The following is a 27461-nucleotide window of genomic DNA, read 5'->3' on the forward strand; positions in this document are numbered from 1 at the left end:
GTTGACTGGGAGTTCATCGTGCTCGAGCCTCCGCAGCAACAGCGTCCAAACCAAACCGCCGCGGAGCTCCAACTGAGTCGTTGTCCCGCAGACTGACAAACTGCAGCTTCTTATTTATTTTTTTTCCGACCGAGGGAAACAGCGGCCATGGAGGAGCTGGCGCGTTACTTCTTCTGGGCGCAACTTCTCGTAGCTTGCCTGGTGTTTGGGGTGAAAGGTAAGCGGTTCTCGCTATAACAGTTTTCGTGTTTGTTTACAGTTCAAACGAGCTCATTCACGCCCAGGACAGCTGTGGTTCTGCTCGAGTGATGGACGCAGTTTTCAAAAGTTGTTCCAGGTGTCTGTCTTCTCGAATTAAGTTAATGAACTCACTATAAAACCCCCTGGAGACCGTGTTTTACTTATTTCTTTGATAGTAGAAACTCAGTTTCAGGTCGCCAAATCATTAATTTAGTGGGGGGGGGGGAATGAACTTTATGAGCTCTAAATGTACATTACATGTGAGATATTCAACACATACACGCAATTTGTCCACCACATTTTATGAAGGCTATAACTTACCATCGCGTATTTTGAGAATAGTTTTAATAACAAAATAATTCAGTAATTAACACTTTAGCAACATGGATTACACGATAATAAAAACCTTTTGGTATTTTTTGTGCATTGACCCCTTTTTTTAAGTAGCAGTAGACACACAGGCTGTCTATTATTCGTCTCCAGTTTTAACCTCCTGCCTTTGGCATCTTGGCTTTGTTTGTATTTCCATCCATTGAAACATTTAGGCCAATGAACAAAAGGTAAAACGTCTTGACTTCCCCCTAGACCCCTCGCCTCCATTTGTGCTTACCAACATACCAAGGAACAGGAAGTGCTTTCTTAGGATGATGGATTTTCCAAATGTCATGCTGTCAAAGCGAGGAATACACAACTTGGTTGTGTATTTCTCACCAGATGTCAGCCTGTGACTTTTCCTCCTGCAGCGACCCAAGCTCCTAAAGTCTCCTTGTTTGACATGAAGCGTGCTGTGAAAACCCACCATCACCAAATCCCACATTCGATCAAGTTTTGTTGTGGAGTGAACATTTTATAGCCTGTTTTCTTAATCTCAACACTTTTTTTTTTTACTGAACTGTTGATTAGCTCTAAGAAGAGACCCCATTTAATCTCCTCAACTGATGACCCAGTGCTTTAGGTATTTGAGTTACCTGTTTGGTTTTTTCCTTTGAAACGATGGCATGAAAACCAGAGGACTCCAGAGGCACGGGATGTCTCTGGACATGTTGTTTTTCTCTGCGGTTCATGGGTGACAGTTATTGAAAAATAGGTGTGGTGATAAAAGATTAGTCATATTTCCTGGATTCTGTTGTTGGATCTTCGACTCCTAACAAAGTTGACAGTTTAGCCTGGAGGATGACAGATGGGAGCGATGCGTTGCTATCTTGTCCTGTAAAATGCATACAGAGCAATTGTATAGAAGGAAGAGCTGATTGCATGGTTTAACCTGATTGGTTGTGTTCAGCAGGTTGTAGGTTGCTTGTCTGTTGCTTTAGCTGCTGAGTGGAGAGAAGTGGAAAGCTGTGTTCTGTGTCAGGGCTGAGACAGTTCTTTTTTTTTTTCTTCTCACAACTGAAGCACTTTTGTTGGCTAAGTGAACCAAGGGCTAAAAATAGCCTAACATTAGACCAATGGGAAAGCTTCAGCATGCGTTTGTGTATAATCTTCGCTTGTATGCAGGTATATATGAACCGTTCTGTATTAAATTTGGTTCAAATTTACATGAAGATTAATAAAGACACGTTTTAATTGGCAATATATCACCCAAGTAATGCTGACCTCAGTGTCTCAAGCAGTGGAAAGCACACAGGGGTTTAATTTCCTGCTAATATAATAATGTCTGTGCTTCACCATCACTCAGAACATCGTGCATTGACTAGTATGTTAGGGTTTATATTTAGGGTTTATAAAGCATAACTCCTGAAATGAGGGTGTTGGTTTTTGCGGCACAAGTTGTTCCTTAAGCTGCCGCTAGCTAAGCTGCTCATGTTGCTGTGAATGCTGGTTTATCTGTATCTGGAGATGAATGAGATGTGGGTGTGTAAAAGTGAAGACCTCAATCCATGACTTATTCAAGCATTGGAGCAACAAGCCCCTTAGACTTAGGAGCTGCTATATATGCGGCATTTTGGGGAAATCCTGCAGTTGGCGATTTTTTTATTTTTATTTTTTAAATAGAAGAGTTATGGATTCAACTTGTTGGACTAACACAACTTCTCATGAACTGTGTGATGCTGTGCTGGTGGAGGTAGCTGCACATTGTCCAAACAAAAAAACAAAAAAAAATCATTCAGCATCCTATTTCCTGTTGTCGTCTTCTTCGTTTTCGGCAATAGTAACATCCGGTTGTTGATCATGTGACTCGTGACATGAAAAAAAAGTGTTTTGATAGGGCTGAAAAAACCACCTCATCCCAGCGCAAAAACTTTATCAAAAATTTTTTTGTTTTTTTTCCCACAAGGCCTCACTGTTTCCATTAAGAATATTTATTTTTATAGTTTCATTTATATGCAGCTTTTGAGACTGAATCTAAAAAAATAAAATAAAATCGTATTTTATGATTGTTAAATAATTGAGTTTTATTGTATGGAATAAAGTCTATTTACTTTATCATAGTGCCTTGATCTCATCTGACCTCCTGACCTTCTCCTGCCCCTTTCTTCTGGATCCTCCAGGGCAGGGGTCCCCAAACTTTTTCCTGCTAGGGCCACATAGCTGTTCCTTTCTGTGGTCGGGGGCCGGTCTTAGTTTTTGGAGAAAGAAACCTTAGAAAATTCTTTTTGAGCGGGGGGGTGGGTTTGGATGCGCGATGACACATTCGTGCTTTTAGATAGATTTTTACCCAGAATGCAAATGGAAAAAACCGTGAGTGAAACGGTCACTGGGACTGACTAGTATATATTCCATTGAGGGAAAGTTAGTTTCACATCTGCTCAAGAGCCCCCCTGGTGGTTGAAGAAAAATCCACATATAAACCAGAAAATACAATATATGAAAAAAAAACACTGAATGCTCTCTGGTATGAGGAGGCGGGCCAGATCCGGCATTGTTCAGGGGGCCGGACCAAATGACGTGGCGGGCCAGATCCGGCCCGCGGGGCGTAGGTTGGGGACCCCTGGTCCAGGGGCTTATTGGAAAACCTAAAACGGACCTGGACCTGCACTGGATTGAGTTGAGAGACATTGGTCTCACTACAGGATTTTAATCCATGAGTGTATAATGTGTTACTAATGGTAACCAGATACTTTGGGGGAAAACTAATTGACTTAATCAACCCAATTTTCAGCAGTAACATCACAATTAAATGTCTTCCAGATCTTGTGCAGCCCTTAGTACGTCTTGTGGTTGTGTGAATCAAATATGAATATTCCAACAACAGTTCTGACTCATCCCATCTGCCTCTGATGGGATTTCCCTCCAGGCCTCTGCCTTTTTCAGCACTGATCACTTTTCTTTTTCTTGTCTCTCGATACAAGAGTTTCTTATGTTTTCTTTCGCCCTTCATCTCATTTCAATATTGAACAGCTTCCTCGATCAATATTTTATCACAGTGTGGAATATCTTCTAATTTTGGATACTTTATTAGTATCTGTCACCCCACTTTCCAATCTGCTGTGTTCAATATTTTACATGCAACCATGTGATATTTTTAAGCAGAGCCAGGCAGCACTTGAATCAGAGATCACAAATTGTTCATTCAAACCAGTTCTGTTGAGATATAACAAGAAAGAGGAAATCAGCATTTGACTTTTATGGTTTGAAAAAACAAAACAAGGTAGTTTTTGAAATATTTTCATTCCCGGATCTTATTCAGTTCCAGCTCTTCAGAGGAAAGTGTGTTGTGGCGTTGCTGGTGCGTGACTCCGCTGTGTGTATTTATAGACTTTTAGAGCAGGAGCAGATGGCTGTGCTCTGGAGTTGCAATCACAGATTACAGAAAGCTCACCTGCAGCTGGAGTCCTGCTGATCTCAGAATATGTACAAAATAAAAAAAAAATAGCTTTACTCTTCATTTTAGTTAAACCTCAATAAATTCATTTCCTGTTACACTTCAGGTTTGGCTCCCTTCCCCTGAAGCTCCCTGCTGTTTTCTAGCTGGTTGTTAGACTAAACGAGCGCCACAGGCTGTCTGAACACACGTCAATGCGTCTTTAACAGCTTCCACAAGGGCTGAGAGTCAGGGTTATGAATGCAGGCGACACGACGCTCGCTCCCTGGCTTTCTGGAACACTGAGTCCTGCGCTGTCCTGTTGGTTTGTGTGGCCCAGCATGACGGCACAGAGAGCAGAGCGCGTTGCTGCGTAATGCGAACACTGACTTACTACTGCGTGTTATTCCCACTGTAGTAATAATGCAGCTTCCGTTCGTCACATATTTTCCTTTCTTTTACTTTTGTTCTGTCTCCAGCTGACATCTCAGATCTCACCAGAGAAGCATCACATGTTTCAGATTCTCAGCTTCAATTTAAAAATACTTTATTAATCCCAGAGTATTTTACTTAATTTCCCTATCACATGATGGGGATCTGAAGGCAGGTACTAGCGTTGATAGGCTCTTCAATAAAGGAACCTAACAAAAAAAGTTTACAGATGCATCTTGGTATAACTTATTTGTTTTTGTAGTTGAACCATTGATTATTTTTATTCTTAAAGGGGCTTTATTATGTAACATAGTTGTTCAGCTTTATGTCGTGTTATGTTATTCTGTCATCTAAAATGGAATATTGGAATATAGCCTTGATTCTTTTATGCATGTTTAAGAAATCCTTGAAACTCCCATGGCTATGCAAAACGCCTGGTTGGACCTAGCTCCGCCTTCGAGGCACAGCTTCTCCTCAGAGCTGCAGTTTCTAATCTTCTTTTACGGCATTTTACACCAACTTGTTAAACAGACCTCAGGGTTTCCCCCAATGTATTACAAGCCTGACGGGCCACCAGACTTTACTTGTTCTCCTACCAGGCTAAGCATTGTTTTCTTAAGGTTTTTTTTTTTTTTTTTTGCATTTTTTAAGACTTTATAGTTGGTGTTCAGATGTTAATCTTCCAGTCTTTCAATAACACACAATTATCAAATGATATTTTCAAATTTCCTGTCAACTTTAAACATTTTTTAACTCAAAAACATGATGGGCCACTGATTGAATGACTGCCCTAGCACCCAACCACCAGGCTTAGCAAGTTTTCTGAGGGAAACCATGAAGCACAAATAACGGTCCTTTGGTCTCAGTAAAATTAAATAACCGTAAACACTTTTTTTTTTTTTTTTTAAATCAGTGGACACACCAAAAAACAAAATGAGTCAAAGCTGGTCTTTTCAGTGTAAACATACGGAGTGGGTTGTGGTCATCGGGCCGCTGTGTTGAGTCACTTGTAATAACATCCTCTGCAATCTCTCACAGAAAACATGCTCCGTGCCGGGCATCATTCACAAAACATTTATCTTGATTACTGCAGCCAAGAACAAGTCCCCACGTAAAATAAACTGCCAGCATAATAGCCTGGCTGCTTTCCTCAAGCTTAGATCTGAATGTTTTAAAACGATCATCCCCAAACGCTGCTTTTGCGACTTGGCATCTGGTTTTGTGGAGTCGCACAACATCCCTACCCGGTGTTTGGTTTGTGTCTCTGGGGACTGTGTTGTCACTTGCAGCTAGCTCTCTTTGTTCTGGTATTTTCTTGGGTTGAGGCTAACTGGAAACAGCTCAGACCATGACTCATAATATGGACAGAGAATAACACAATGCCCTCTGGAAAGGAAATGACTTTTCCTGCCAACTATAATTCTGCATACCTTCCTAATGGTGGTCAGGACCGAGCTGGCCCAACACTGGGTACCTTCTTAACTATTTGGACAAATGTGTGTTTTTTTCTTTAGTATTAGGTCATGCCCATATTTAGCAGAAAATGAACTACATGATGGCTTGTTTTTTTTATTGTGGTTTACAAAAAAAAAAAGACATGGCATTTAGGCTGCGTGCACACAACAGGTAATTGCAACTAGGTCTGTCGCAATAAGCAATACATCAATTAATCGCATGATAAATTAAGAAAAGCTCAACTTCTATTTGCAAGATTTTTCTATTTTTCTCTTTTCTCTCTTTTTCTACTAAAAACTAGATGACAAAAGTCTTCAGTCTGGTAAATTAGTCTCATCTATAACTTTTTTTAACATCAATTTTTTTTAGATATTTCAATTTATTTGTTGTTTCTGTTTTTTTTTTATATATATATTTAAAATATCTTCTTGTTCCAGCCTTAAATGTTCATTAAAATTTGAACATTGTTGATCTTTGAGAATGTGTCTTGCATTATTATGCCATCACTATTATATTACTTGAAAATTGTCTCAAAACGACATTATTGCTTATTGCAGTAACTTCTGGGACAATTTATTGTCCAGCAAAATTTATTGCGACAGGCCTAATTGTCACCCATATCCGACTCTTTCACAGCCCAATTCCAAAATAAATAAATCCGATTTGTGCATCTTCCCCATGTGGAACTAAATTGGATATGTATCAGATTGCTTTCAAAGCTTCTGGATTCTGAAAGGTCATGTCGCATGTTGTACGACTTTTGTGTCCTTGACACGAGACCTGCATCATAATTCTGCACCAGAAGAAACGAGACGCAATAAATAAATCCAGATGTAAATAATTACTGAATCAACTACAATTATTACGAAAACAAATTATGAAGGGTTGGTTTTGACTACGCATCCAAACGGGAAATTGCAGTCAACTCTCCACAAAAAGCCCCTTGCTATTTGTCGTGCTTATATTTTCTTGTGACAATCCTGTTGTCTCTCATCGGTAAACGACTTTAAAATCGATCCATAGACGGCAGCGTCCATTATTACTTCCACAAACATTACGATCTACGACGCCTACCTTCTTCTTCTGTGCATACGAGTTGTTTTGGGGTGACAAACCGTTCACACACAAGTCTGATTGCGGTCACATTTAATGAGCAATATGAATTTTTCAGTGAAAAATTGGAATTTAGCATCAAGAGCTGCTGTGTGAATGTAGCCTAATTAGGCCAATTGATCCACAAATACAACATTTTTCAATTTTTTGCATTTAATATATATTTTTAGCAAACAAAACTTGAACCTTTTGTGCATTTCGTTTGTGGTAAATGAAGAAATCCCCTGAGATGTAAACTAGCCTCCGCCTTAAACTGAATCACCTTTATTTTGAGCTTCTCGTTTCCCGTGAAAAGAGAACAAGCCATAAACAACCCAGGCCACTGTGTAACACGACGGCTTATATTTTAAATTGAGAATCATACTTCATCATTTGTGTGGCTTTACGCAGGTTTTTCTCTATTCCTCATTTTATTCGTGTGTGGCTTTTACAGACGGTCTCATCATTTTGGGAAATTTCAAAGATGCTTTTGGTGGTTTTGTTCTTGGCAGACAACTTTTTACTGGTTCATCACTAATTTAATTTCCTGGCTGGGAGCTGACTTTACCCCCTCAGTTTATGCAGACCACAAACATTTACAGAGACTGTAAAGTAAGCCAAGCAATCTGACTAGATCTTTTTTTTTTTTTTTTTTAATACAACAACCTGGATCGGATTGTTCCAGAAATCCGTTTTAGTTTCCTGAAAGGAGTTGGCATAGGAAGGGAGGTCTCATTCCTCCCTGAAGATAAACAAGCAGCAACTTTTCAGATAAAGATGAGTTGTTGAGCCAATGGTGGGAGAATCCCATGAGATGTGAACGTAGTCGACAGGCCTTGACATTGGATACATCTCTCATATCTCACCATATCCACAGGAAGTGGATAAACCAAACGAGATGCTTCCATAGAGGATCACTTCTCTCTCTTACTCTGTCAGCAGTAGAGCTGGACACCAGGCATTTCCACAATTCTTGCTAAAATATTACTTAGGTTGTGTGTATTGCTCGACATGGGTAAAAACAGAAGGGTGTAACAAAACACATATATTTATTTGTAAGATCTTTTTTTTTAATTGACCTTTCTTTTAAAATGTATTCATTCATCTGTACTAATAAATTTAGACTTATTACCGCTCTTGCCGTTTAAAAGGAAGTGTAATTTAAATGAATTGGTATATATATATATATTTTTTTTTTTTTGTTTTGTTTTGTTTTGTTTTTGTTCTAATATCAATATCTCTACTGGTCCTGAAATCAAAAAAAGTTCTACATCAGGTATCGGTGACAATGTGCCCGAACCATAAGGTCAGATCTGTTCAGCCTATTTCTATGCTTTTGTGCTCTGAGGGACATCAATTGGACTTTCTGAACCTTTTGAAGGTTTGTTGCAGGTTTTTACATGTTTGACCAACATAGGCAACCTATTTTAGTCAGTTTACATTGGCTGTTTTACTCCTAACTGCGCTGACTGAACAAATTAAAATTGTTTTTACATGTTTGACCAAACTTGTGAAACTATTGGTGTACTTACGTGTGCTGTAGGTACAGAGTTACCAAATAAACTTGTAATTCAGTCTGTTTGCAAAAAAAAAGTCACTTCAGTGCTGTTTTTCAGTATCAGAAGTGAAAATATTGGATTGTTGGATCCCTATTGATAACTAGAATCAATTGGAATGTGTGTATGATTGAACTGAAATGACTTGCCTTGAGGTGAAAGGTGTTATGAATTGGTGCTGTAATGTATAATGAAACTTAATTGGCTTCTTTTGAAAGCGAAAGCAGAGAGCTTCCTTCTAAAACAAACAGCTATGTGAAAACGTTTTGCAAAGTTGCATTTCAATAAACCACACAGTTTCTGTCCTGTTTATTATATATGAATAATATTGATGTTTTAACATAACCTGTAGCACCATGTTTGGAGAAACTCAGGCCCTGACTTAGATATTTCACAAAACTGACTTTTACTTTCTGGAATAGTAACAATTTTCATCATAAATATTTTTGCAAAACTCTGCGGTGTTGTATGTGAACCAGAGATTCTTAAAGATGATCACTTTAAATTTCAACCTTCTTTGCTTAAAAAAAAGAAAAAGCAATAATGGTGAAGCCATTTCTATATTTTCTTCCCAAATCTCCATTTCTCTGTCTGGACTGTTTTCCATTGAGCTTTAAATGTAAGCTGAAGAGCTGCTGTATGAGGGGGAGCAGAAGGTCAACACAAGCCACACCCAGAATCATCTTCTGAATGTTGATGGTGATGACCACACAGCGTGAGAAAAACTGATTCATAACAGATGTCAAACTTTTTTTTTGTCTTATTTCCATCCTGACCAATTGGCAAACGCCCAATGGCTTGAAACTTTTTTGAATTTCAGTCGTAGTAAATACAAGGCCATCTGTTAAACTGCTCAAGCTTGACAAAGTTATGCAACAGAATGAAATCCCAACTAGGTCATCAAATCTACAATAGAAAAACTAAAAGACAAATAAAATCTGTGGTTCACACGAATCCAGTCAAAGCCCAGACGATGAGCTGAAATTCTGTCATTTAGACACTGAGAGCTACTTAAAGGTAACAGTTACTTGATTGTACTATAAAATAGCACAATGGGCACGGAAAACACATAATGCTGCCCCTTTTAAAAGAGAGAGCCACAATGCTTGTTGTGCTGTAAATTCTTAGTTATTTTTCCTCATTGTTAAGTTTGTAGAAGACCAGAAATCTGAAATTGATTCAGTTCTTAATGTTTTCAAATTTGGAGCCTCTTCTTTTCTATCTTCTCTCCACTCAGCTTTATGTGAGCTGACTTTCCTCGTCAGAGAGGACTGCCAGGTTGTCAGCTTCCTGTCATGCAGCAGCTGCCTGCTGGTGGAAGTATCCAGTGTTTGTTGTTTACAGGGTGGCGATGGCTTACTCAGCTGTTCACACTGTCACACTCAACCTGTACCAGGCCGGTCCTCATTTAGCCCAACAATGGAGCAGCATGAAATGCAACAGAACAGAAACAGGGTGGAGTTTTATGTCATTGTTTGCTCCTTAATGTGATCTCAAAACTTAAAATTAAATGTATATATATTTTAGTTTATGCCTAAACTATAAAAATGCACTCTACCTATAAGTTTGAAAGCTCCAATAAATATAATTTTCTGGTCCAGAACTCAAGGCCTGGAAATATCACATTAGGAGTAGGCATTTATCGTATTGCTTATCATTTATTGTAAAAAATATATATATAAATTGTGAGAATCATTTGCTTTATTTATGTTAAATAACAAATCAAAACTGACAGTATTATTGGAAAAGTTATTCTTACTATTTTCTCTACTTGTTACACGAGGTCACCAATAAATATCAGCAAATGTGAAAATATGATTAAATGCTGCTACCATTTTGAGGTTTTGGTGACATAAATGACTGAAGAAGTTTGTTTCAAATGAGAATTTTTTTTCTCATTATGTCAGGTTTATTAATCATAAACATGACATAACATCTGTCATGAACGAGTCCTTATGAATGTCTATGACTGTTGTCATGAAGTGTCATTTGGTAAATAATGACACTTCATGACAACAGTGACAGACATTCATAAAGACTCATTCATGTTTATGACAGTGTCATGTCAGTCTTATTCATACCCTGTCAAATAAAGTGTTACTGCAGTATTTGTGGCACTATGAATGCTGTGCCATGCAGTCATGGCCATACATTTACCTTTAAAAAGAAGAATATATGGATATGTAAAGTGTTGTTATAGTTGTAAGATAAGTTTTTCTTAGTGTCGCTCTCGCTCTGCTCGCAGGTGACCTCTGTAAAGTGAACGTTTGTAAGAACGGGGGAACCTGTGTGACCGGCACAGGGTCTCCGTTCATTTGCATCTGCCCCGACGGCTTTTCAGGTGAAACCTGCAATGAGACTGAGACAGGTACGTTGATGCCCCTCATTCACCCTCCAGATGTTTGAGAGAACGCATAAAATAATGACATTTATAGGTTGACTTGTCTTTCTCCTAACACCATGAGCTCCTAACACTTTTAAAGAGCGGTCACATGATGACTTGCTTTGCTTTCACGTTCTTTTTGCTTTGCTCTTGTCCTGAAGGGCCTTGTAGCCCCAACCCCTGTCAGAACGACGGCGTCTGCGAGGCGACTGGCCAGAGCCGCCGCGGTGACGTCTTCACCGAGTACGTCTGCAAATGTCAGCCCGGCTATGAAGGAGTCCACTGCCAGACCAGTAAGCCTGTGCTCTATTTGAAATAGCTTTAGCATTAACGTAATGTTTATTCTGAAGTTTTTGGGTAATAAAAACTAGACGTTTTGTGTTCCTGTGGTCTGATTTTAAGAAAATTATAATAATAAAAACTGTCTTTCAGCAGTGTGCTGCTGTAGGTTTGTTAAATTGGTTGTGAAAGTTTTGGATGGAATTACAGTGGACCCCTGCTTATTCACAGTGCAGAATTTGCAGATTTTTAAACTCTAAATTAAAGTCGTCCAATTCACAGATTTTTTGTTTTGTAGATCGTCTAAAGTAATCGACAGAAAAAGCTGTTTGGGAAGCTGAAATACAAAAGCATAATGCTACTTGATAAGTTATTGGCTGCTGTTCGAAAGCAGGCAGTTATTTTTCTTGCCGTTGTTAAAGGGGTGTTGCAGCCTTTAGTGTATGGGAGATGAACAGGAAGGGTGTGTAGTCAGTATTATTCCTCTGTTATTAGTCATATTTACACTAACAAACAGCTGTTACAGAAAATGCTGACTAGAAATCATTTTTCCGCTGCTGCTATGGCGCCCCATTTAGAGCAGCGCCCACTTTTTGGGACATTGGGAAGACTGTGGATGTTAGTTTCAGCTATTTAGGGACATATTCACTAATCCCCATGAATATCAGGGGTCCACTGTACTGTATTTTATAATGATTGTTTATTAATCCTTTTTTAATGCAAACTGCATCATTTTGACGTATTTCAACTTCGCTATAATCCAGTCTTATTTTGACTGAAAAGCAAGTTCTAAAATGTGAATATGATCTCTTCACAATTATGACAGATCCTGGTTTATTTGTGACTTTACACAGTAATTGTGCATTTCAATTTGTAGATTAAAGTTGGAGGTTTTCAATTCTTAATAAACAAAAACATAATGTAGAGATTCCTGCTCTGAACATCAGCTTCTGCACCAGCTCCACTTCAAAAATCCAGCTTAGCTGTCCATGCCTATTTAAGCTTGCAGTAAATGTTGAATTACTTGTACTTATCATTTTGCACAGCAGTAAACCAGTGACACACACAGTTCTACACAGCTTGTATTTGTGAAGATACTATTTAGAAGCAAACAATACATTATTGACTTGTGTTACTAATAGCAAAATAACTAGCAAGTTTAACTGGTTTCCTGACCTGCAGGTGGAACAATGGAAAGATGGCGGCTGTCCTCTTGTTTGAGTACTAAGACCACTTTGGTTCACTCAGGGTCATCCCAACAGCACAAGGGAACGGTGGAAACATTTGCTGTACACGCAGACAGATGGCTGCCGTTTACTTGAAAAACAGCAACCAAATGTGCACTAAGAATAAAATGAGTCAGTCACTATATCAGACAGGCTCAAGTTTGTTCTGTTTGATCATGAATGTCTTTTCCTCCCAGGTGTCCAGGGAGCAAATTTAAACTCTACAAAAGGTAACGGTGGAAACGCAGCTTGAGATGCGATTGCCATGTTTGTGTGCGTGCGTGTGTGTGTGTGTGTGTGTGTGTCTGCCTTGCTGTCTCTCTTTCCCTCTTCAAATCTAGATGTTCTTTTGTTTTCTTGGCCGCATGGAGAAGTAGTGGAATACCAAGAACACACACATAAACACAGATGGGATAATCACCGGGTACAGCTTTATCTCTCACAACAAGGAATTGTTCGCGAGCCGAGACGAGGAGTTAAAATATGACAGTTATTTCTGCATTAGATGCCCCATACGGGTCTCTTATCTTACCATTCTCGCCTCATACTGGCGCCTGAGCCAGTTAAGTCCCTTCCTGTTATCTATTTTAAACCAGAATCCCTAGAGCACAACTTGGATTACTCTCATTTAACTTTTTAAATACAACCCAACTGTCTGTCTGCCCTTTTGCTCAACCACAAAAGCCACAAATCACAGCTCATTAAAATCTGTTCATCCACAAGTCAAATTTACTGCTGGATTAACAGGCCTCTGCAGAGAAGTCGTTTCCACTAATTGGTTGAAACCTTCCCCTCTAATAATATGAAGACTTAATGCGGCAGTGCTGAGTCAGGGGAAACTCTGGTGTGGACTGCGAGGTCGGGGAGGGCTCGGCGTCTGTTGACGCGAGGGACAGCGGAAGTGCTCTTTGTTGGGGGTCACAGGTTGGCATGGGACTCTCAGCATATAATAGGTAGAAAAATCACTGAGGCAAAAATTTTTAAACAAATATATATAACTGGGGGTGTAAGATGTCATTCAAGATCTTACAATATCAACACATCACAATATTTCTTGTTGAGGTAAAACCTGTCACCTGTTGTGCCTGAAGAATCTGTAATGTGAACTACACTCACATCATTTGTTTGGCTCAATTTTGGGTTTCTAGTTGGAACTATAAATGCAACAGAGAGACGAGACACGAAAAATGTCAGAGTACTCCAAGTTGTTTAAATGTAAGAAGAGGCAGAAAGCATTGCTATGACAACCACTGGATGGATGTCTAATGCTACGTTAAGCTATGTAACAATCTCAACCCACTGTCAGTAGCAACTGGGAAATAAAGTATGGCAGGCCGTGTATATGAAACAACTGTCCTCAAGTCTGAAGAGATGAAAAGAAATCAGAAAATGAAGCATAAGTTTGTTGAATTTGTCACAAAAATCTATAAATATGCAGCATAAAAGCCTTTTTGAAACATAAATTTGATCTATGAAGTTTTCTCCAAAGTAATATTAAAATCTCGTCTGGACTTGTTCTCGTGAAATAAGGTTGTGTCTCGTGAGTTTTAGTTTCCCCCCATTTATAACTGAAAATAGTTTTATTATTCGTACGTCTGCTAATATAACTATTACTATAGTTGTAGTAATATTTTTACTGTATGAAAAACACAAAGTGCTGTCAGCAATTTAGTGATTTTCAACTTCTTATTGTACCGAGTGTTATCCCTTTTCGACAATGCAAGAGACGAGTCGCTCTTTAATCGACCAATTACAGAAAGAACAGTTTGTTTTTGTAGGCTCTGCTCCTTCAGTGTGAACAATTTGTTCAGTTCTTTTGTTATATTTTAGATGACACAGTTAAGAAGACAAAATCTGAGAAAACATACAAAAATTCAAAATGGACTGGAATAGAGAGCGAGAAGTGACCGTGTTTGGTCTGTTAGGATTTGGTATCAACTGTGGAAAAATATGTTCAAAAGCATTTTAGATCAAATGTTTTTTTTATTTATTTTTTCATCCCTTTTTAGAAACGAATCAAGGGAAAGCAAATCTGAGAGAAAAAGCTTAATCACGCGCGCGCTGCACATCCCACAAGAATAAACCACACACCACTTATGATCTCATGTACAGACTGTTTTATCACACACACACACACACACACACGGTTCATCCCTCACGCAAACGCAGCCAACAGAAAGTGGCGGTCCACAATGAATGTCGGGAACGTCAGCTCTGCTGCTGTTGCCGGGCGAAAAAAGCGAACGCGGAGGCAGAAAGGTGAATTAAGTCTGCCCTCTTTACAGTGTCACACTCGCTACTCGGGTCTGACTGCGGCATTTCTGACCGCCCTGTCAAACCAGGCTGAGTGCCTCCATGGGTGGCAGAGGGAAGGAAGTGCATTCAAGAGCGTGTTGGAAAAGAGAGAGAGAGAGAGAGAAAGAGAGAGTGATGCCACTAGCGGTTCACTTGAAGCCAAAGCAGATGGATGGAAACAGTGAGGGAAGGATCCTTCTTCCTGTTTATGGTCTTCTGAAGCCAGAAGTTTCAGAGCGGCTTCAGGGGCTTATTTTTACTTTTTGGAAGTAGCCAGATAGCGTGTATGAGTGTACTAATCTCTCAGTAAATTTGGGGAGAATTTTCACTCCTCCCAGGATGTGGTTGTGTGTGTGTGTGTTTGGGCAGACTGGGCTCCGTGGTCCCTGATGAATACATACAGGGTGTTGGCATGCATTCTTGCCCCATCATGATCCGGATGGAGATGGGATGAGCGTTTCCTGGTTTATTTTGTCTGAGTTAAATACCCTCTTAACGTGGAGAACGCAAAACTACATCAGGTGAACTTTAATAAGTTGTTGCCCTTTAAGTAGTCAGCAACTGGAACTGCAATATTTCTTATTTTTACCCCAAAAAGGTGTCACTGTTACACCATTTGGTCTGTTAGGATTTGGTATCAACTGTGTTTTTTTTATTTTTCAAACAAAAAAAAAAAAATGCATCCACATTTTTACAAATCACAAAATTATAATACATTTTGCTGGGCAATAAATTGTCCCAGAAGTTATTGCGATAAACGATAATGTTGTTTTGTGACAAGTAATATAATGGTAATAGCATAATAATGCAAGAACTGATTCTCAGAGATCAGTGGAGTTTTTAAATTCTAGTTACTCTAACACTGCAACTGGAAGACATTTCAAGTATTCGAAATAAACACAACAGAAACGACAAATAACTGCAGCGTCCAATCGTCAACCTCACAGAGCAGCCCTCCCCCACTCAGCTCCTTCAGACTAGCCAGCAGCAATTAGCAAACACCTGGTGGAACTGCTCATCTGCTGAGCCGTAGCAGCCACTTCTTCTGGTGAAAACGTTGTTAAAGGCTTAATAGAGGAGTCATGTTGTGATGACTTCATGAAGGCGGAGTTTCAGCGAGAGCAGGAGTCTTTAAGAAACAAAGGAACAATTTCAAGACATGAAATTACAAAGTCAAATTTCTTTCGTCATATTTGGTATGTACAGTGTTTTTACAGGAACTAAAAGTAACAGTTTCATAATTGTGCTTAAAAATGGCACTATGTGCCTGGAAAATGCATCATCCGGCCCTTTTTAAGTTTGCTACACTGTTCTTTTTTGTTAGTTTTCCTCTTCACAAGCACTATGCAGGATCAGGTTTCAAGCAAGGCTCCTGAGATTACCATTGGGTTTTCACTTCATACAGAGAAAAAAAAATAGGTTAGTGGATTAAATTTAGGAGCTTATGAAATGCAGTCGTAGCTCAATCCTATAGGAGCTGAGAGGGACGCTGCTTGACCTGAGGCTAATGGGATATCTTTTTTTTTTTTTGTTAAATCACATGCCATTCACAGTGGACAACAAACATTTTGACTGCTTTTTCACAATGTTTGCCTTTCAATCAGAATTATGGTGCAGTGTTAGGTTTTAAAATTCTTCCGTCGCCACTTGGCATCTTTACAGGCAGTTAATCAACCTCTACAAGTGGAGTTTGACATTCTGATATTTGACTTCAACTATCCAGTTCTTTTATTGTGTGCATTGTTGGAAATGAATTTTATCAATGAAGCGTTGCTGCATAAACTTGAAGATTCCCTCTGTGTTTTAGTCAAAGGAAGCTGCAATCTTCATATCTGAATAACCAGTGTGCCTAATTATCCAGAGCGTGCGGCTGCACAGTTCAAAATTACTATATCCCTCCTATGATGGGTGAAAATAACTGTTTGGACACAGAGCTATTTATAGAGGCAGTGTGTGGGCGGTAAGATGAAACTGTGTGTGTGTTTTTGCTGGTTAGAAACATTACATCTGTCTCCCTGGTTGGCTTGTGCGTTTTATGCGGCGACGACGGTAACCAATAGGGATTGAAGCTGGAAGATGTGTGTTGAAATGTCCTCTGAAGTCCCTCAGTTTTAGTTGTACACTAAAACTGAGCTTTTTAAAAAAAGTGTTGAAAGTATTCAGAGCAGTTTGTGGAAGGTTGCATGGGTGAGAAATGATTTTTTTTACTTGTCCTAATCTGAATATTATTTTTGGGGGGGAAGAACTATTGGTGCTTATGGGCGCCACCACGGGCCAATAGAAGGAATTGCAGGGAAAAAATTAGCACATTGTACACTGCACTAAAATTTTCCCTTAATACATTCTGTTTTTAGTTTTCCTTACATAATTAACCACATGATCTCTTGGTGCAGCTGGACCTTTCAGGCCACATCAGTTTTACAAGATTACATGAAGTCACTAAAGAAGAAATAATCTTGCTAACCCTCTTTTCTCTGCAGCTGTGGTCTTCCTGGTTTGGCTTCGGCTGCAGTGCCTTCCCAAACTATTCGTGCACAGTGAACGTTTTAACATTTAGCCTTTTAACAGCCACAAACTTCAATAGATTCATTCTATTTTTTGTTTGTTCGTACATCCTTATAATGACACTTTTTTAAAAATTCTCCTCCCTTATTCTTGTATCCCTAAATAAAACCCAGTATAGGTTCCTTCGACAAGACAATGAGTTGTGCATTCTACAAATGGTTTTATTTTGAGGTTTTAACTAAAAGAGGGCTGAATAAAAATGTGCTCAAAACTTTTCAGATTTATATTGGCTAAAAATCATTTGTGGGACTTCTGAATCGGGTTAACTGTGGGGTCTGTAATTTTATCGCAATTAATTGCATTTCATCAAACTATAGATTGACAAAATGAGCAACGTTTTCAACTCGAAAATCCCTCTTTAGAAATGTGGACTGTGGATACCACCTTTAGCATTGGGGACGTCTGTGCTGCTGCTACATGTTTAGCATTAAGATGCTAGTTAACCTTGGATAGCTTCACTGATGTGCTCAGGTTGTGCTAAAAGGAGTTAGCCTAACAGTCTTTTCCAGCGTCCCATCAGATTGTATTTGGAAGTAAAAATTGACCCCCGTGGAGCAAGAGAAGTGGCCTCGTCTTTTTTGTTGTTGTTGTTGTTGCCTATGTTACTTGTGTTTCAGGTATACGGTCGTACCAGAAACCCGAATGCAAAGGTTCCAGGTGGAACTTTTGTATGTTTAAAAAAAAAGTTTGAATTTTTTTCCTAAACTGGATTTTATGCAGCCACATCACATTCAAGATGGATTTTCACATTTCACAAATGTTTGTTTTCCTTTCACTTCCCAATTGTGCTTTAGTACCACATAAAATCCCAATGTAATTCATTGAAATGTATCAGTCAAACCTTGCTTGTTCAAGAAGCACGAGTACTTTTAGCGGGCACTGTAAGCTTTGCTGAAAGCATGACGTTAACTTCCTCTAACATTTCTAACTCTTAAGTTTTCTACGAAACGCACCGAGGCTGGCCGTCCTCCCCGACTGCAGTAAATGACGAAGTGATTCATCTCTCCGCAGACGTAAACGACTGCGCCGGCCACCCGTGCGAGAACGGTGGCACCTGCCGGGACTTGGACGGAGACTTCAAATGCCACTGCCCCTCTCCATATGTGGGCAAACATTGCCAACTGCGTGAGTGTAACCGACTCGCACCGCCATCGTCTTACAAAATGACAGCAGAAGTGCTCGGGCGAGTGATCGATGACTTAATGGAAGGAGTGTAATAGAGAAGTGAAAGACTAAACCGAAGATGATTGAGTTGGGAAGATGGCCGAGAGCGGAGCTTCAGGATGATCGATATGTAGAATAGAAATGGCTCGCTCTAAATGAGAGATCAATACTTTTTATTCAGCTCCGCTGATTCAGTGCTGTGTGTCCTGAATGAGTTTATGGGCTTTTAAAGAGCTGCAAGTTTATAGCCATACATTAAACCATCCATGCATTAGTTTTCTTTTACTGCAGCATCCAGAGTAAATGCTTTTTAAATATGTGGCATAAATTCAGATTTAATAATTTGATTATTTTGTGGTTTAGGAGAAATTTGACTTAATCAGTGTTGAATGTTTGAGGCAAGGCTTTAAAAGTTTTTTTTATTTCATAATGTTTCCAATTTTAGTTTGTTTTTTTGTTTTTTTTCCTCAATTTTTCTAAAAACAAAATGACATATTTTCAAATGTGGCTTTTATTTAAATCATACCTACTGTGAGTTGTATGAAAAAGCACTTTTGTTTAATTATGAGGATATGGTCGTTATATTAGCAGGATAAAATCACTGTTTTAACAGAAAAACTCTTAAAATTAAGAGAAAGTGGTTTTAAAAGGTGAAAAGATTTGATTAATTATTTCCTTGAAATAGATTTGGTTGTTTTAAAGTCCCACTAGTGGTAATAATTTGGTGCTGATGCGTTAAAAGATGAAGAATTTCTGTAAAACTTTCATCAAAATATAAATTCAAAAAATGTTCATCTTGACTCAGTTTAATTTTTTGTGTTTTGGTTTTGGAGTTCTCATAAAATCACTGCTTCACTCTCCTAATATTGCAACTTTATTCTTGTAATACTGTGACATTATTCTGCTAACAACACCAACAAAAACCATTTGTATCCTGGTCCTAACAATCAAAGTCCAGATAAACAGACACTCTGGTCAAACAAGATGCTGGCCGTGCTGACATCACTAAATCTAAATTCTCCAAAAATGAAATCAAAAACCAAGAATTTGCTTCACCGCCCCGCCCTATTTCGAGGCTCGGCGTTCACACGTCTCTCTTCCTCAGGCTGTATTTCTCTCCTCGGCATGGAGGGCGGGGGCATCGCCGAGTCCCAGATCACAGCCTCATCGATCCGCTACACCATGCTGGGCCTGCAGCGCTGGGGCACAGAGCTGGCCCGCCTCCACAACAAGGGACTGGTCAACGCGTGGAGCGCCGCTCCTCATGACAAGAACCCCTGGATACAGGTCAGCACAGTCATGCATTTCAGTGCAACATGAGCAGCTTGGATCCATACTGATGAAAGATGAACTACAATTGCGGAATCAATTCAAGGTTTTCTATTCATGACTTGTTAAACACTGGAAAGACGGTTTGTTTAATTCCATTTTGTCTTGACCTTTTAAGCGCTAACTGTCAACCTGACTCGACCTGCTATGAAAATAAAATCCTGTCACCTGTTTGTAGATCAACATGCACAGGACGATGCGTTTCACGGGCGTCGTGACTCAGGGTGCCAGTCGCATCGGCACGCAAGAATTCATCAAGGCCTTCAAAGTGGCGTCCAGTCAGGACGGCAGGACGTTCACCATGTACAGGACCGAAGGACAGAGAAAGGACCAGGTGAGGACGAGAGGGAGGAGACGTAGCGCCGCTGACTTTAAGGAGGTTTCAAACTGATCAGCATGAATCAGATCAGTTAAAGGAAAAGGAAAGATTTTAGGAAAGAGGCAGTCTGATTTATTTACAACTGTTTTGCAATTCTTTATGAATTAGAATTATTTTGGAATAAGAAAAGTTGAAAATATATAAATGGTATCGCTACAGCCACAAACATTATTCTATTTTATTGCGTTTTAATACCTACAAGGTAGAGCATAATAGTGGAGTGGAAAAAATGTTAAATGTTCTAATTTTATTCGAATATTTAAAATAATTTAATTTCTGCTTTGGATCAAACAAATTTTGAATTTGAATTCAAAAGTTTTTACTAATAAAGATCTAAAAAGTGTGGCATGAATTTGTAATCAGACCCTTTTTCGTCTGATACCCCAAAATAAAGTTCACCTGAGCACTTTATTCTGACTGGGAGATGCTACGGCCGCCCTCTCATTTAAAAAAGTCTTTAATTCATGTATCTAAAACTACAGCCTTAATAAATGTCTTAAATTCATTTTAAAAATGTAAGTTGGTCTTGTAAATGTTAATCACGTGTCTTAAATTTAATCTCATCTATTCTATGTAGATTTTCTTGGGTGACATTTCTGTCAAGCAAACGTTTGACATCATAATTGCCCTCTGAATTGAGGCTACCGCTAACTAGCTGCCAATAAACCCTTTGTAGTTAGCTAGCTTTTTTGCATCCATCATAGGTAAGTGCAAATCTATTACCAGTTAGCTGGATAACGTTCATCTTCACCACTGTACGATGCATTCTGTGCACAAAAGCTTACTACTCCATAAAATGTACAGGTTTCTTTGGTACATGTCTGTCGCGATGCAGGCCTTACATTGTCATAATGGTTTGAAAACAGTCTAAAAAGCCCCAAAAGTTAATAGTTAACTCTCAGGCCTACTGTAAATTTAAAGTTGAAAATGATTGTTTGCAGATGCGCTCCGTCCAGTCTGACCGAGCTTCAGCAGTTTTAAGAATAAAGCGTGGCGGGTCAACTAAAGGTTTCTCATCGCCTTCCTCGTTCCCAGATTTTTGCGGGGAACGTGGACAACGACGGCACCAAGACCAACCTGTTCGACCCCCCGATTATCGCACAGTACATCCGCATCATCCCTGTTGTGTGTCGCAAGGCCTGCACCCTGCGCATGGAGCTGGTGGGCTGTGAACTCAACGGTACACACACACACACACACACACACACACACACACACACACACACACACCCAGTGTCCACATTCTCACTAACCATTGAAACTAACTTTATATTCACTGAATCCAGTTGGCGAGAAGAAATCTTTATATCTGCTAGCAATTAGCTCCCATTTCCTCAGAAACTGAATGTATTTCAAAGGTTTTCTACCCTGCGGGGAACAAACTCGGCTCCATGTGTCTAAAGATGAGCAGCAAATGTGCAAAAAGTCTGAATATGTTCAACACAGATTATTTTGGTCTATTTATTTTGGTTCTTTCAAGTCTTCTCTGAGCTGCAGCAAATGTCTTCTCACCACACGCTTCCTCTGAACTCGCTGGGCTTCTGCACTGCTCCATGTTTTTGTTTTCACAGTCGTCTCACTCGTCACATCGTCGTCTCTTCCCTCTTACGTTTCCCCCGGCATCAACTCACATAGTTTCACAACAGAAGCTTTGTTTTTATTTTAAACAGTCTGTCTTGCATTGTTAAAAATCATTTTGTTTCAAAGCAGTTTCTCGTTCCCTTGATGTCTTTTAGATTTACCTCGTAAAGTTATGCTTCAGTTTCTTTAATACAATAATGGAAAAGTTTAATAGCTAAATAATTGTGAAACAGCCTAATTTCAGGTTTCGTACAGGGGCTTGAAAATGTTTGAATTTCATTTAGCTGTTTTCAAGGTTTGGAAAGTGCTTGATTTCAATATAAAATCCTTGAAAGTGCTTGCTACCGAAACTGCGCAATTTTATAATGAAGTTCAATATAAACGTTTGATTAAAAGCCTAAATTTGGAAAGTGTTTATTTTACAGCTGAAACCACATATTCTCGTAAACCTGATAAAAATAGACAAATTTCTTTCATCACTGTCTGAAGTTAAATCAGCCTAAACTTTTCTTGTTTTAGGTCAGTTATAATTACCAAAATTATTTATATTTGCTGAATGCAAGAAAACCTAGCAAGAACATTTTTTGAGGAGTAGACGCATCTTTAAAAATACATTTTGTTATATTTGAGTTAAGTTTACCTTGTTCCTGCTGTAGAATGTAAAATGGCATCAAGGGAAATAGAAACAAACCCTGTAATTAGCTGTTTGACAAACCCATTAGCATTAAAAATGTGCTCTAGAAAGCTTTGAGTTTCCTTCTACTTAGAGATGCACCAAGAAGTTGGTGACTGGAAACTCAAAAATCTGATTTTTTTTATTTTTATTTTTTTCAGTGAACGCATCTTAAAACAAGTGAATTGAGCTGTTATACTGGTTCAGTCAGAGCGTCTTGGTTGAGATTCAAATTTCTTTTCTTTATGAAACTACATATTTAACCACTAGATGGCAGCAGAGATAAATAACCAGACTTTTTCCATTGGGAACGGTTTGATCTTTAAGGTCCTAAGTGTTAAAATGGGGGAGTTGAGAGGAGTTAAATCACTAAAACTCAGTTTCACAGCAGCTTCTCTCACAGAAGGATGGATAGAAATAAATATTTTGAAACCTTTTGGTACAGGCAGATCAAACCTTTACAAATGTTACTAACTGTGCACTAAAGTCTGATTGTTTCATGTCGCGTGTGTTTGTTCACTTTGTTAATTCAAAGCCCCTCCTGCTCTCATCCTCCCTTATCGTCACTTTGATGTCTGCCGCTCCACCTCCCCGACCGGCCTGAGCTGCTTCTCCCTCCTCCTGCTGCTCCCCTCTCTTCCTCTTCCTTCTCTTCTCTTCCTGGTCTCACCTCCGCAGTGTATTCAAACACTCCAGGTTGTTCGGAGCCCATGGGCATGAAGTCTCGCCTGGTGCTGGACCGTCAGATCACGGCCTCCAGCACCTTCCGCACCTGGGGCATGGACGCCTTCACCTGGCTGCCACACTACGCCCGGCTGGACAAGCAGGGCAAGACCAACGCCTGGATCCCCGCCATCAACAGCCGGTCTGAGTGGCTGCAGGTGGGAGGCGACGCGCCGGAGACACATTTTGGTTTGTTAATCTGATATTCTGGTTTGTAAGGTAGTCTTTTTGTTTGTGTGAGTTTAGGTGGACCTGTTGTCTCCCAAGAGGATAACAGGAATCGTCACTCAGGGAGCAAAAGACTTCGGCTCTATCCAGTTTGTTTCGTCGTTCAAAATAGCCCACAGTAATGACGGATGGTCCTGGACTGTACTGCAGGACAAAACCACGCGCAAAGACAAGGTTGGTCCAACAGGACGGGTTGAGCCCCAGTTAAAAAAAAAAAATAAGAAGAACGTAAATGTGCTGGTTGAAAATGAAGTGAAGACCTAAAATGCTTCAGCAGGAGTTTTTTCATCACACGTTAAAAACGTTAAAATAAAACCGATTAATACAAATGTATTGTGCAGAATTATGAGGAATATGACTGGGAGGGATGTTAAAAAGACAAAAGAAATCAGGTCAAGTCAATATCACAGGAAAAATTTGTACATCGTCTCATTTTTACTTTTACTTCAAACCCTTCAAACGCCGCCCTGTATATGAAAGAGTTTATTTTTTACTCTGCTGGTTGCTGGATTGTTTATAATTAGATGAGGTTATCCAAGAAATGCAAAAATAAATCCTGCTACATTGCTGTTTACTATTATTTACATGCATGTAAATATTTAAATACGATATCTGTGGTTTAGAATCGGCCGATACAGAAAAACTGCGCTGAATTGACTTAAAATATTTCTTTTTCATCTGAACAAAGACATAAATGTAGTGAATTAAACACGTGTTTGATAACTCTGCTCCAGTACAGCTCACTTAAATACACTGATGGCTTCACAAGTTTGGTCAAACGTACAAAAACAACTTTAATTTATTCAGTCGGTGCAATTATGAGAAGAACATCCAATGTAAATTAAAAAACAAAGAAACTGACAAAAACAATAGGTTGACTACTTTGGCTCTATTTTTTTTTTTGACATATATTTGGTCAAACATGTAAAAATTAAACTGCAACAACCTTCTATCAAATGGCACAGAAAGTGCAATTAGAAATTCTAAATATAAAGTAAAATAAATAATAAAGCAATTGAGCACAAAACATAGAATTTGACTGAATAGATCTGTCCGTATGGATTGGGCACATTGTCACTAAGACCCAATGCAAAAAATTTTTTCAACATCAGACCGATGCAGATATTAATATCAGATTGTCAGTAATTTTAGAGAGGAATAAACAACATTTCAGTCTCTAGAGGTGCGAAACTTTGAGACGTCATCTAAAAGACCAGGAGGCTGAATACAATCTATACGGATGAAGTTAAACACTTTGCACCAGTCTGTTACGTAAAATCCCTCTAGATTCAGTTGTTTGGTCGTGACGCGTCGTTCTGCACATACCAGCTCTAAACGTAGCTCTCCCAGTGAAATCCCAGTTCTGCATTACAACTAAAACCACTTTAAAACTTTGCTGAAGAGACGCTGTGCTGCGCTGCTTTTGTCTGCCCAGATCTTTACCGGCAACAGCGACAACAACGTTCACAAGAAGAACATCTTCGAGCCGCCTTTCTACAGCCGCTACGTCCGCGTCCTGCCCTGGGAGTGGCACGAGCGCATCACCCTTCGGATGGAGCTGCTGGGCTGTGACGAGTAGCACGGCCTCTGCTCTACGTCCACATCACACGCCCCACCCTGCCCTAATCCTCTGTTCTTTCCTCCTGAGCCATACCTGCACTGCCTTGCTCTCAGCTCTAGGGGGCAGCAAACAATAGCGTAGCACCCCACCAAAAGCCTGGCTGGTCAGAGGTGGGAGTCGTTACCCCTAACCACTGTGAGCAGAATCTCGATTCAGCTAAACTTGCCTATTTTTTTATTTTATTTTGTTTTTCCTGTTTTGAATCAAATCGCTTCAAGAAGCAGAGCAAGGTCCGCTCTTATCCCCCTGTGTTTTATGAAATAAAAGTGTTAATTTCCTCCTTCTTGTGTCAGAAGTCAGGGCGACTCAGTCGGTGCTGCTTGAACTCTGATCCTGGATCAGCTCTACCTGGAACAGCAAACCTCAGAGACCCACAGCTGGTGATGTACATAACCCGACCTTCAGTCCAACACTCACTGTCCCTTCTAGTCCGTATGTAGATTATCTCTAGATGACGCTTTGAGGTGTACATATATCGTAGTTTCATCCTAAAAAAAAGAAAAGAAAAGTATTTTAGCTAGAAACCTAACAGGCTTATGAACATGTTTGCTGTGATTCTGTTAAGTAAATTAAATAGTGTTTATAAGAGTTTTATATTGGTGAAAAATCTAAAGTGAGATCAGTTTATGTTCCTCTTTCTCCCTTGTTTTAAGGTTTGAAATCCAGAGAGTAAACTCTGTATTTATTAATTCCTCAGGAAGCATAAAAAATAAAAAAAACCACAAAATTCTGCATATGTCTGAAAGTATTTGTAAAATCTGGCTGCTTGACTTACTGTAGTTTATTCTCAAGATGCCATATTTGTGGGTTTGAGGAAAGTTGGTGAAACCTAAAGTGATGTCGACGCTCTTAACAAAAGAGGAACACTGAGTTCCCGTCGTCGTTGGCTGTGATTGGTTACTAAAGCATCACGGTCAGTTCCAGAGACGAAACAAACACCCGCACTGGTCAGCTACTGGAACCTAAGGCAGGATAATGACTGCAGGTCCATAAACTTACTAAAATGCACAACAACTTTCAATCAGAGCAATTTTCAAACTAATGCATCAGCCATGTCATTTCTGACCAATACTTTCTGTTTTTCCCAAGTCTGCTCTATCAGTTCCTTTTTCTTTTCCCATGCTGCCTAAATAAATAAAATATTTGGTGTATGACAACATATCAGGGCCATGCGAAGGAAAACAAAAAGATATTAAAGTGGAAACGACGCGGTAAGTCGTAGCACAAGAAATCCAAATATCACAAAGTCGTAATCATGAATCGAAATATTCCGAGAAGTCGTAACATCTCGAGAATAAATTTGTAATACTACGACTTTGTTACTTTAACTTTTTCCTTGCATGACTTCTTGTGATTTTACGACTTTGTTCTCATTTTTTTTTTGTATTTCATTTTCTTGGCGTGTCCCTGATGCTCCGTCCTACTGATGCGGTTTTTAAAGTGTTATCATTTCCTCCACTCCATGTCAGTCTGGTTGAACACCATCAGATTCCCTTTCTTTTTCTTCTTCAATTCAAAAGCTATTTAATCAGTTATCAAATTCAGAGCCTAAAGACTGTGGGTGAAGGGAAAAAGACTGATGGATGTAATTTCAGGTTAAAGGCACTTTCCTCCACATGTACCTTAAATGCTTCTCCTCACTCTCTTCACTGTTTCCTGGTTGTTTCACTTTTTATGGCACTTTGTTTGTGTTTCTTTTTGTACTATTGGAAACTAACAAAAATAATCTTGTGTATTGAGTGTTAAGATGCGGACCGTCAATTGGCCCTCATCTAGGAAGACTGAGGGAGGCCTTTACGTTTCGTTGTTATCATTCGGCTTCCCAGCGATGGATGTTGACGTTTGCTGCCTTGATTTACTGTTTATTTTGGGTCCATCATTATTCCTTCTAGTTCAGCTATAAAAGAAACCAAATTAGAGCCGATTGTTACGCTTTCGCCGGACCCGACGCAACCTGCCAAATCATCAGCATCCGCGGCCCCTCCCGCCGCCACATCCAGACCCTTTCTCATCCCATGAATTATGAATTTTGGGCTCGTGCAATATTATACAGTGTTGGTTTTGATAACAATGAATATAAATTCAAGGCGTTTAAAAATGCATGAGGGGACGGCCGCGCCGCTGAGATGCTGATGTCAGACACTGTACAATATTTATTACAGCCACCCTGTTCGCGTCTGCATGCGTTTCTATCGACAACGGCGACATGATTTCATTTCCTCTGCGTTTAGGTCACCGTTTTTAGTTTTCTATGACCAATCAGTAAAAAAAAAAAAAAGAAAAGGCATTGCTGTGTTTAAGTATTCAAAATTTATTTCTTGACTTTTGAGTGGATTTGATGTTCGTTTTTAATCCAATGTTCACAAAAAAAAGACCTTTGTATATCCAAAGTTTAAATAAAGAATTTAAAAACACAATATCAATCGTGTAAATTTCTTGAATGTTGCTGCTTCGATGTGCCTGCATTGAATATTTGGATCATATGTCTAATAATA

The 27461-nt window shown here is 39.3% G+C and overlaps 1 protein-coding gene across 4 annotated transcripts; it reads left to right on the forward strand.

The window, feature by feature from the left end:
• Positions 1-5: 5 nt before the first annotated feature.
• On the forward strand, positions 6-27383 carry mfge8b (milk fat globule EGF and factor V/VIII domain containing b). Of its 4 annotated transcripts, none has more exons than XM_015054705.1 (11): positions 6-217; positions 10766-10888; positions 11065-11196; positions 12606-12638; positions 18280-18393; positions 19538-19719; positions 19940-20095; positions 21176-21320; positions 23073-23275; positions 23364-23519; positions 24781-27383. In XM_015054705.1, the coding sequence occupies exons 1-11, from the start codon at positions 148-150 to the stop codon at positions 24922-24924; spliced, it is 1458 nt and encodes a 485-aa protein (XP_014910191.1). In that variant the 5' UTR covers positions 6-147; the 3' UTR covers positions 24925-27383. The 4 variants fall into 4 exon arrangements, with proteins under 4 accessions (XP_014910191.1, XP_014910192.1, XP_014910193.1 ...); XM_015054706.1 differs by having other exon boundaries at positions 7-217; positions 23091-23275; XM_015054707.1 differs by lacking the exon at positions 12606-12638 and having other exon boundaries at positions 7-217.
• The last annotated feature ends 78 nt before the right edge of the window (positions 27384-27461 follow it).

Source organism: Poecilia latipinna, unplaced genomic scaffold (genome assembly GCF_001443285.1).
Source record: "Poecilia latipinna isolate Pla-1442-1.1 unplaced genomic scaffold, P_latipinna-1.0 Scaffold1273, whole genome shotgun sequence".
In the NCBI taxonomy this organism is placed as follows: Eukaryota; Metazoa; Chordata; class Actinopteri; order Cyprinodontiformes; family Poeciliidae; genus Poecilia; species Poecilia latipinna.